This window comes from Myripristis murdjan, chromosome 12 (genome assembly GCF_902150065.1).
Source record: "Myripristis murdjan chromosome 12, fMyrMur1.1, whole genome shotgun sequence".
NCBI classification, from domain to species: domain Eukaryota; kingdom Metazoa; phylum Chordata; class Actinopteri; order Holocentriformes; family Holocentridae; genus Myripristis; species Myripristis murdjan.
Window position 1 is genome coordinate 22,120,749 of NC_043991.1, and position 12,317 is coordinate 22,133,065.

The following is a 12,317-nucleotide window of genomic DNA, read 5'->3' on the forward strand; positions in this document are numbered from 1 at the left end:
CAGTGCTTGGTGGGCACAAATAATATTGTTGTGCCTAATCTGTTCAACAAAGAGGAATATTATTTTCCTTAGAACTGAGTTACCTGCAGATCTTACTCATTTGAGCCCCTGCACTCCAAAATTTTGGTGGGAGGAGATAATGAGTACCAGTTTACTGTCACTGTGCATTTGATCTAGTGTGTCTGTAGAAGTACAAATCCAGATGTAGATTGTGACTGTACTAAAACAGCATACACAACAGTTACAGTTATAATTACAGTTACAATGAAACTCTGTTTATACAGTGGCAAAAAGAAAAAAAAATAGTGGTACATTTCTGAGGTGTGAGGAAAAGTACAATATGCACGTGTCAGTACAATAACAGTGCAGACTGATAATCCTCTAAACATATTTTTCCTAGTCAACCTTTGGCCAGAAATGGCATTTGAAATAGCATGTAAATGTTAAATGGGATATTTGTCACCACTTTTATACATACCACTACAGTGTAAAATTCCATTAGTCGTCTTAGTGCCATGCCATCATTTTGTTGGCTGTGGGTTTTGACTGACACAGTTCTTGGTATTATTTCATAAGAGACAGAGGCCATGATGTCTTCCAGTGAACTGTACAGACTGTGTGACTGAAAAGAGCCAAACTTTTATGATTTGACATCTGTGTGTATCTTTTGTCCAAATTCTTAATGCCTTTCTCATAAGAGTCAAAACGTCATTGGATATCATAATCACTTTGACCTGCTGTTAAAAAAAGAAGGTCTGGAAACCATTACATTAAAAAATGGTGCATCAACAAATTTTTTTATAATTAAGCGGTAGGTGTCCCCTGTGTTGTTTGCGCCATGACTTGATGCATTGTTTCCTGTCCAGTGATTCTCTTGCTGCCACTTCTTGCCATTCATTTCGCTCCATGCTGTAAACACACACACACACAAACACATATAAACACACACACTGTCTTGTTTTTGCACACAGTAACAAAGGATATTCTGTCATAACTCATCTGGATCAGCTGATCAAGAACGTGTGTGTGTGTGTGTGTGTGTGTGTGTGTGTGACGCATGTGCACGTGCTCACATGTACATGCATGCATGCACGCATGTGCGTGAGCCTGTGTGAAGTGGCCACCTAATCCCTGTCAGATTGCTGGATGACTGCATTGGCCATGCTGTTTTTCCACCAACTGCAATACTCAGAGATGTGTGTGTGTGCGTGTGTGTGTGTGTGTGTGTGTATGTCTGACACTGCCTGACATAGTTGTAGTTTTTTCACAGAAATTGGACACTATAATGACGGGACCTTCTGTCCATCTGTCTGTATGTGTGAGTGAGTGCCTGCTTGTCAGTGAGTTGGATAGAGTGAGAGAGAGAGTTGGATGGAGAATTGACACCAAGTGTATAACAGGGCCAGGATGCTACAGTCTGGATGAGCTTTAATAGGCTATTCACACGATCGAGCTGAATTATATCTGGATTTGATGAAATGGACAAGTTCTTTTCACATGACCCCACCTGGCTTTACAATACCAGTGGCTATGTCTTGATAGGGCTCCAAGCCACAGTAAACACAGGTGCAGATGAAGCAAAGAGGGATTGGAATGGGACATTTTTTCAAAGTTACAGTCCCCAAAGTAGAGTGATAGTTTTCGGTGCATTTACACATGTGGTCAGTTGTAGCTTTGGGGTCTTGATAAAACAGGCATAGCATTTTGTCTGCCTCTGCACCCGTGTTTTTCTCTGTCTACCGTATCTGTCTCCCTCGCTGTCAGTCTTAATGCCTCTCTGTCTCTAAGCATGGCTGATTCTCTCTGTCTGTGTTTAGATCTGGGTCTATCACTATCTTCACTCGCGTTCTCTCTCTCATGCTCTCTCCAGGCTATATAGTTTATCCTCTCTCCCCTCTTGCACTCGATCACCTTTCCAGTCACTCTCTCTCCCTCAACCCCTGCCTTTCTGTTACAAATAGAAATGCTTTTCCTCTTTCCCTCTTTCTGTCTTTTTACTCTTCTGCTCTTTAGCTCCCACTCTCTATCTATCACTCCTGCACCTCTTACAAGCTGCTGTTTGAACTTCCTCTTGTCTCAGTCTCTTTCTTTCCCGTCGTCCTGTCTTGTGTTCCCGCTGGGTGAGTGGTGGGAGTGTATTCTGTATGCCCCCTCAGCAGCCCCTCGTTTCACCATTGCCAGAGCACAGAACTGACTTGAGTTTTGGGCCGTGCTGGGGAGCACTGGAATTTCGAGGAGGAGGCCCCGGCCAACTTGGCACGAAATGCCGCCTTTCCCCCTAACTGGAACCCCACCGGCTGACACTGCTATAGCTGGGAGCTGAGAGCGATGAGGCCCAGGCAGCCTCCTCCGCTCTTTTCTATCCTCTCTCCTCCTCCAGACTCCTCAATCCCAGATTCTAGCTGTTTTTGCTCCTATAGCTTCCAGTTCCAGACCTTAACGCTGGGTGGGATGTCTGGAAAAGCCATAGTGCTGTATCCTCGTTTACGGCTTGACTTTGTCTGATTCTTTCTCTCTCGTTCTCTGTCTTTCTTTCTTTATCTCTCTAACACATTGTCCTGATCTTTAACTTTCTTTAAATCTCTACCACCGCCATGATTTATCCTCATCTACCTTTACACCTCTTACCCATTATCCCACTCCATCTAGACTCATCTGTCTGCTCCTTTTCCTCATTACCTTCCAGAGGAGAAAAGGTTAGAAACCCCCCCAAGGAGCGTGTGTTAAAACTCACCTGTTAGTGTATAGTTCTATATGTTAACAGATGAATTAATAAAGGCACCTTGAATTAGAGTAAATGGAGTGGAAGTGAATGTGTAGTAACCAACACATTGACACTGATATGTAGTTTATTAGAAATACCTAGAGTATACTCTGATACACGTGTTTCAAACTGATGATTTTCTGCACACAGGTAGGTATCAGATGTGCTTTTATAACACACTATCACTTGTCTCTGTCACACCTGCTGCCCTCTTTTCCGTTATACCTTCCCCTTCTCTTTTTTCATTTCATTTTTTTTTTTTTCATTTTTAAAAAGGTATCTTTTCAAAAAGAGAGCTATGGCAAAAGCTTTGAGGTTACAACTTGTCTATTGTTCATTGTGTTTTCACCTGCAGAGGAGCCAAGCATGTGTTATTACTATGATGGCGATGGGGTGTGTGAGGATTTTGAGCGGGAGACTGGTGTGAGGGACTGTGGCCTGTACACCCCCAGTGGCTTCCTGGACCAGTGGGCCTCCACTGTAGAGGTTTCCCATGAGAAGAAGCCCTACTGCTCCGGTGAAGTAGCCGCTGGATACCCTGCTGTGACTAAGGTAAGGCCAAACATAGCTTCTCCTGTTTATTTGTAATATAAATGTATCGCCCTCTAAATGAGGTGTGAGAGTGCTTTTAACCCTCACTGCTGTCGCTTCTTTCACCTGACCTGAACAGACCTTGCATTAGATAAGTCACCAAAGACTTTCATTGTATACATTTATTCATATTTTATGATGGAATGACTATGCACCATCACCTCACAAATGACATCGATCCTTTCATAGGAAAGTGTCATACATGTTAAAGGCATGCTTTCCCACCACCGTGTGCTTATCAAAATAATTAAATAAATAAATACATGAATGCATAAATACATATAAATCCACTGTCAGCTTATTAGTTACCCACGAGTAGAAACACAACCCAATGCAGGTGTCTGAATCACATCAGCCAACAGCTTGAGCTGAAACAAATTCACATCTTTTTTGAATGAAATGTCGTGTCTTCGTGGAAGCATGGAAGACAAACACTGCTCGGTGAATTAGGGCTAAACTGAAATTTTGTTATTTGAAAGTCCAGCCCACACAGTATCTGCTTAGAAAAATTGTGGCCCTTGGACAAATGTACTTAATGACCCCCGCCAAAGGGTGTCAGTTTGGTGTAAATGGTCATGGTCAGCGACCACTGAAATCCTCTCACTAAAAACAAAATGGAATAGTCTATCCCACAAACACTTAGCACACTGCAATAAATGTGCTGTGTTGATATATAATTCCAGAGTTTGAATTTTTTTTATTAAATTAAATTGTACCCAGTCTTCACAAACAGGTTTTGTCTTTGATTTTTTTTTTCTTTTTTCATTTTTCAATGTTGTACACATAAGGCAATGATGATAAATGAGCCCCAGTTTTGCAAAACACGAAAACTTCTTCTATTGGTTTGCCAGTTAAGTAATTTTGGAGATTGGTGCATTTAATTAAATGTCTCCCAGGGTGGATGCAGAAGTTTGCTGCTCTCATTAAAGTAATGCTTACTGAAGACAGGAGAAGAAGCCATTGATTCCACCTAAGCCCTGCGGAAACATTGATCTGTTGCTGTCGCAAGTCAGAGAAGGGCTGACTGCTCAAAACATTAGGGAGAAACATACATTTGAGTAAAACACACACACACACACACACACACACACATTAATGCATGCGTACAGGCGCGCAAACACACGCACACACAGAGGATTGCACTATGCTCAATCTTATTTAATTCCTTCTCCCCAACACGGATAGATGAAATTAAGGCTTGTTACATTTGAAATATCCACTATCAACCTCTCAGTATACAGGCCTGCAGTCTCCAATCATTGTTATTGACACTCTTGTTTGTCTCATGTCCTCAGAATTTCAAAGTAACTGTCACACAAAATAAATAGAAAAACAAAATTCTGTGTTTCTATGAATTGAGGAATGGCATAAATATACATCATAATATACAGTATACCTGTAAATATTTTAACCCCTTCAAAGAGACACCCGAAAAACAAAAACAAAGAAAAAAAAACAAGTGTTGATATGGTAAGTCTGGGATAAGTTTCGATAACAGTTTCTCTTCTTTGGCAGAAGTGTGTGAAACTGGAAACAGAGCTTGTTCTCACTGCTGCTGTTGCAATTACAGAATGTTCACGTTCTGCCGGGCCAGTGACGCAGTTCTTCTTAAACAGTTGTGGTCAGGTGCCTCGCTCAAGGACAGTTTTGCAAGGATTCACACTGACGGATGGGAAATTAACTGGCAGCCCTTAATATGTTTGATATGCAGACACCAGTGGCACATGTCTGTTTAGCTATAAAGGAAGGATTTCCACTGTGAAAGATACACAATTCATGCCAAAAAAAAAACAACAACAAAAAAAACAGATTGTACAGGTTTACCAATCTTGTCTCATTCTCATTCACCCTGTCCTAGTATATGCACTTTGCCATGATCTGGTAAGCATGTATGTACATGCTGATATCAAACCTTTATCTTCAAAGCCCATCCCTCTCCCATGATGTCAGTACAAATGCAATGATGCAATAGCTGGCATTTATTCTTCCATTCCACTGTAATAAAGCCTGATACTATCTAATGACATTTTTTCAGCTCCAAGTTCACCTCATTTACACTCTGTCTTATTGAAGTAGTTGACTACAAACATAATGTATTTGCAATGCCTTGAAGACCCTGTTAATGCAGTTTCAAACATCTGCACACATGGACAGTGCACAGCCATCCAACATACACATGCACACACAGATAACATTTCATATCACTGAGTTGAGATGTGGCTTAGGCTATGTTGGCAGTTGTGCAACTGTATTTGGCTATGGAGATAGTCTTAGAGCTGCATGCCACAGATGGGGCATGTGAGGATTGGCTCTAGAGATACAGAAGAGGCAACAGGCTTGTATCCCCATTGCCTCTGCAGTCTTTGCTCATGGATCCATTTGATTTTAAATGTGGCAACTCCAGAGCCCTAGTGGCTGGTCAGCAGCAATCATCATCAGCATGTTTAATTGTTTCAGTTGTTTTCAGTGATGCTCTGGTCATCTGGTCTTTTGCCTAAAAGGCCTTCTGCTGGCAACCAGGAGTAAGCCATAGAAAGACTGATGAAATAATCACTCTTCGGACATCTGAATCACATTCCCCTAGTACATTTCATAGTGTACAGTACAGCCTTCATTCTGTTTGCCTCAGTTTGTTGGGGATTGTTGACATAAGGGATATGATTTTCCTAGGTGACCTCAGGGATTTGTTGGAGGAAAGGCATATGAAAGGCCTACAAGCAGCTGTTGTGGCAGTGCTGTATGGCGGGGTCAGATCATATAGCAAGGTTAGACTTAGGATATGATGATTGTTGGTCTATGAACTCTGCTGAGGTTTTAATGCAATTTTCCCAAAGACTGGGCTGTACAGTTGACCACAGGCACTATTGCTTTGCTGATGCAGGCAGGGATATTGCCCATTACGAGGCAAGAGGTAGACACTATTGACATATAAATAACAGTAACAATAATAGTAATAATAATGATAATGATGATCATATTTGGCGATGTGTGCCATCAGAATTGAATTGGAAGGGTTAAGAGATTGAGACTGTTACTGATCAATTAATTCTGTTTTCTGTGTGTTCACTAGGAGGCCATGTAGTCAAACGTTGAAGACAACTTCTACAGTGCTTTGATTTACAGATGTACAATTGGCATGGGGTCATCCACTGATTAAAGAACAAACTCTACGCAGACCTCAGTTTTGGTTGAGTGGACGTCTGTCTAGGTGGAACATTATTTGGATGCCATTGTCCATACTGGATGGTTTTTGAAGCAGAAGTGTGACTGGTGCCAGAAATAGATCAATGATTGCTGAGACTGGCAGGCTAGTCTGCATGGCATGATGGAACTGTTTAAGACTATTGACAGGTTTATGAGGGACACAGAATGTCTTGAGCACTGCATTGCCAAGAACATGGATTGGCCCACAATGTCCAAAGACTTTAGTGTATTCAATAATGTTCTCTATTGCCTTGTTCACTGTCTTTCTACTACATAACGCCAGATCAAATCCTGATTTTCCTGAAATCAAACTGTTTTCCTGAAGGATGGTCTCAGTGGTGATGGTGAGGTAGATCAGTTCAACACGTGCTTGCACTCTCCCAGCAAATAGAAAACAGAGACTTAACAGCTGTTTTAGACATAGCATTTTTTCAGACTTCTTTTTGGAGGTGGTGACAATGATACCGTTCTTTCTGTCTCAATAATGGAGTAAGGCATCGTGTAAAAACATAATTGCCACTCCAGAATTTGTGCAGGAATTCCACTGAGCCCACATTCGAATTATTCTTTAGGTGCCTGACAATCTCTGAGAACTGTTATGGTTCACCTAATAAATGAATTGTTGGCAGGTTACTCCAAGATTGAAAGGTCGGACGGGTGGCATAGGTGTTTAGGTTAAAACTTGATAGTTTAATAGTTGGTATTATCGCCACATAAAACTGCACATGTTGCCATTGTGTTAGGTTAGGCAGTGAATCAACATCAACACACGTTTTTTAAAAAGCAATGGTTTGTGAGCATCATTGGGTGTTTTGACTGTATGTGATCAGGGTTGATTTGATAGCTGTTTGTTCCTCTCCCTCCCTCTATATCTCCATTGCTGCTTTCTCCATCCAGTGCACTGCCGTTTTCAAACTACTGAGGTAGGCAGGGAGGAATTGAAATTATGGTTAGCGTCATGCTTTAAATATATACCATCTGACCTTACAGGATGTTGCAGTGTCTGAGGCCAGGCACTTTTTAGAAAAGACTAGAGAGCATGGGTGTTATGAGTGAGTCTAGCTCTAGATTTCACAACTTTTTACTATTTATGTGTCACAGCACATGTGGCTTTTCACTGATTGTAAAGGGCCAGAGACTAATAGATAGGCAACCTCTCAGGATTTGCGTTTTTCTTGTAGTACCTGTATTTTAGAGACACTGTCATCAAACCAACTCTGATGACATCTTTGAAGCCAGTGGTTACAGAGGCATCTGAATGTGATGTTTAATTCAGTTTAATCCACTGATTTTGCAGGTTAGTGGTACAGTTAACTCCAACCTGCAGTTGGTGCTGTACATGGTAGGTTTGCATGCTGTAAGCCATATCTATGTCATACGTGAAAAGAGTCTTCTGACAGAAATTACTTTATTATGAATAAGAGGTGCACAGTTCCCTCCTCTGCAGTCTTGATCTTTTATCCTGGGTCCTGATGGCCAGAGATTTAATGAAGACAAGACTTGGTGGTGTGTATCTGCAAGTGACTTCCATCTCTGTGTAATGAGTCTGCTTTAATTTGAGTCCATAATGTAGGTTTAGGTTGCTCTTTATGGATCCTCACCTTTGACCTTAGCACCCATGCTGACCCTACCAATGCTAAGTTATCGATGGTGTTATTCTCGGTTTAATTTGAACTCAAAACCCTCCCCACTACAGCAAAGACAACACAGTCATAGTCACAGCCTGTCTAAAATAATCCTTATGTTTCAGTATAGTGACACTGACCAAGATACTACTACTACCACTGCTACAGTCAGAGTACACAGGTTCTTCTACCTGACTTGATCTATAATGGAGAGACAGGGGAAGATCCCTCATTCCATCTTGGAGACTTGGCATGTAGAGCTGTCCTTTGATCCCAGCCAGCCGTACTCCACAGACAGTATCCGTCTCCACGGCACAAAGCCAAAATGACAATAAAGTTCTCTTCTTGAGTTACAGTTCCTGGTTAACCACGTTCTTTCCAGCATTAATCCCACAATATGTATCATTATTGTCTCTCTGGTGTTGGTGTATGTGCATTTTTATATTTATATGTGTGTGTGTGTGTGTGTGTGTGAGTGAGAGGCATGTTTTAGTTTCCCATGATAACTAGAAACTCTAAAGTTCTTGGGTGTCAGAGCTGCTGAGATTGCTTGGCTATTTTTGGCTTGTTAAAAACTAGGATCTGTTTTTCACTTGTCAGTGATTCTTGAACCTGTTTGCAGCTATTGAATCAGAGGGAGCAGCAGGACTGATCTGCTCTGTCCATACATGTCATTTTCAATCCATTTTCAGTGAGGGTTGTCCAATGTCCAGAGAGGGCTGATAACATGTCTGTTTCTCTCAGATTTCCATCTGTGTTGACAGACCAAAAGTTGAACTGAGCTGAACCTTTTCTGGGTGGACAGATTCGTCACTATCTGTTTAGTCAACTACAATCAAGGAGGCATTACTTTCTTTGTTTTTGGAAAAATGGTAGTGAACTCTGAGACCTTGATGAAGGTTATAAACAAAAGATACAGAAGATCAACAAAGGATAATTAATATAGTAAAGAGGTTGTGTTTGTTTTGTTATTGAATTTATGCTATATTTGAGATATATGAGGTAATATAATAATAATAAGTAAACACATTAAACACTTGGCTACTTAACTGGCTCAAAACTTGAAAACACATGAGAACTATTTCCAATATAATGTCATATCATATCATATCAGTTGTAAAGCACTGAAACCCAACTGTATTTCAAAGTCATTACCACCAATCATCAGTACATTGTCCCATATAGTCTGTGTCTGTCTGTGGGTGTGTACGTCTGTGTGTGGCTATCTGTCTGTCTGGAAGGGTAAGAAGGGATTGTGTACAAAAAATGCACAATCAATGCACAATGCACGTGTATCCTTCTGATCTAGTAAACAAATCCTGCATTTCCTTAGTATCAGACTTGCACTGTGTATTTCTAAAGACAGTGGTGTGTGTGTGTGTGTGTGTGTGTGTGTGTGTGTGGTAGTGGGTTACTAGAGGCAGTGATAGTGATCTGTCCGGATGCATGAATGCAACAACAGCATAGCTAAGGAGAAGGCACTTGCAGAGAGAGAGAGAGAGAGAGAGAGAGAGAGAGAGAGAGAGAGAGAGAGACTCTACAGTAGTACCCACATGGAACCTGAAGTGTTGTGTGTGTGTGTGTGTGTGTGTGTGTGTGTAGGGGAGTACTCAGAGATACACATCTACTGTAAAACATACACAGAGACAAAAACACTAAGAGTTCTACATCCATTTATCCATTGTTCTCTTTTCATTTCAGCTTTTTAACTGCCATGCTAAATGACACTTTATAGTGCATTTATACTGAATGAGATGTAAGTCAACAACATGGGGGAATTGTACGCACCATTTTAGAAAGTTGTTAGTTGTTGTTGTTGTTTAGGCACCAAAACCACTTGCTTAAGGTTGGGAAAAGGGTAGGGTACTAGGGTAGGTTAACTAAAACCACATAGTTGTAGTTAGATGCGTCTCACTTTTCCAAAACTGTCTCGCTTCAGCAAAGCAGATGTCCTTAACAAAGTGGATGTCTTACTTCAAGAGCATCCCGTCTCAAATGGGAATTGAACTCAGGTCTTGTGCGAGAAAGTTCTATGTCTTCTGCACCTGCCATCCACCCTGACCTTGTCTCTACACAGACCTTTTCGCTCTTTATACTACGTCAAAGGATGCCAAAGGGGCGTGACTGAGCGTCGGTATTTGACAACCTGGGAATGAAAATGGGCTGTCTGGAAAAGCTATGAGCTTCGGGAGGCATCTGCACCGCTATATATTTTCCTGCTTTTTTTGTCTTTCTCCAATCGCAAGCCTGAATCATATATGTTTGCTTACTTTTAATCATTAGCCATGTATGACCTATACCATGTTTAACTTTAGTCGTGTGATACATAGACATTGAAGCCGAATACATACGTGTGATCTCTGTGGGAAAGTTGCTCACTGCTCCTCTACTCAAGGCCAGAGAGGGAGGGAGCCGCTGGGAAAATATTAGGGAGTGACAGGTTTAATACGCAAGTGGCAAGAAAGAAAGGCTGGCGGGTGGAAAGATTAGCAAAGAAGATAGATAACGATTGGAATGTGAACAAACACTTTGCTCTATAAAGTGTCCTGTCATTTTCTGCTCAGAAGACACACTACTGGCCTTTCCATGTCTCCATGTCTGTGTGTTGTGCATCTATGCTCAGCAGAATTATTATTAAATGTGCTACAGTACCGAGATTTTTGTCTCATTCCACATTGATTGTTGTCAGAGTGAAATTGAAAATAACGCTCACCTTCCTTTAAGTAAAGGTACATAGCACTAAGAACATAATTTAAGACTTCTGACAAATCTCTGGTCTTTATAGCTTTAGTAGCTTATATCTCAGAAGTCCCAGAGCAACTTTGATATTTATCTTGCACTCCTTCAGCACTGATTCCAGTTGCTCACCAACGTTCCAGCCGCAGTCACACAGAAAACAGATGAAGAGTGAATAATATCGGTTAAATTCATATATTTCAAAGAGGAAGTCATCCTCATCACTCATCGCCCCTTTACACACACCACAACTGTGTGTAAGGGGCAAATCTGTCAACACAGCAAAACTGATGTTGGCGTTGATGGTGAAGACGACGGGCTGAAAAAAATCACTAGTTATGCAACAGGGAAAGGGACAGGCACGCAAGTCATTTTAAACATTTGAAATATGTGATTAATCATGATTAATCCATGACTACCTTGTGATTAATGTGGTTTAAAAAATTAATCACTTGACAGCCCAAATATATATAGATAGATAGATATATTACATAGATAGGTAGATAGATAGATATAGATATAGATATAATGTAAAGCACTGTTGTACACAGCTGCACAACAGCCTGCAGTCCACCTTGTAGAATGTAAATCTCCACTGCATCTTGCCAAGACTGACATATTTTTGGGCCGTGGAGTATGAATCTCACTCTGAATCTCACTCACTTGTTGCTTTGTGTTGGCGAGGGAGGGAGGAAGCTACTACAACAGGGAGTTGAGGTGATTTGGGGAGTATGCTCTGCTCTTTTTGGTTTTCATTAGTCAGGTTTTTTTTTTTTTGTCTTCCTTTGGACAGTTTAATATGCAGTAATTGCTGCCAAAGGGTAACTTAATCCAGAATGGAAGTTGGATTGAAGAGGCGCACAAATGATATTGTCTTGTGTTTGGCTAATATGAAAAGGCGGTATGCTGGGAAGTAAGAAAAGGAGAAGAAGGAGGGAAAGACAGAATATGCGGAATGAGAGAATGGTGAAGAGGTATTTTTGATAAATGAAAAAGGATGCAAAAAGGTTCAGCTGGGCTGCTGAAACAGACTTGTAACAAAGTACAAAGCATAGCAAAAAAAGTAACAAGAAACAGAAGAGGAAAGATACTGCATGTAATGGATGAAATGAAGTGGCAGATCAGGTGGGGTATGAAGGAAACTGACTAAAAAACTGACAGATGGACAGAAAAAGATAGGAAAAAATAAACGGATAAGATCCAAACAATGGCATTTTTGCATGTTTTATCACTAACGCCTCTAAGTTTGATACAGTATGCAGGGTTGCACAACAGCATCTCACGCTGTTTACTAGTGAGTAGTATTTTTCAAGTGAGACCCAACTCTGTTACTCAGGTAGGCTGATTAGTTTTATGTAGTTTTGTGTAGCTAAAAATGGCCAATGTGCTGGCTAACG

At 41.0% G+C, this 12,317-nt stretch overlaps 1 protein-coding gene across 2 annotated transcripts in view; it reads left to right on the forward strand.

Moving 5' to 3' along the window:
* The window catches only part of pappaa (pregnancy-associated plasma protein A, pappalysin 1a), a 118,679-nt gene that overhangs the window by 46,340 nt on the left and 60,022 nt on the right, over positions 1–12,317 (forward strand). For both annotated transcript variants that reach the window (XM_030065409.1, XM_030065410.1), the window contains exon 10: positions 3,120–3,316. In XM_030065409.1, the coding sequence (XP_029921269.1) occupies positions 3,120–3,316 (197 nt within the window). The remainder of the gene's footprint in view (positions 1–3,119; positions 3,317–12,317) is intronic.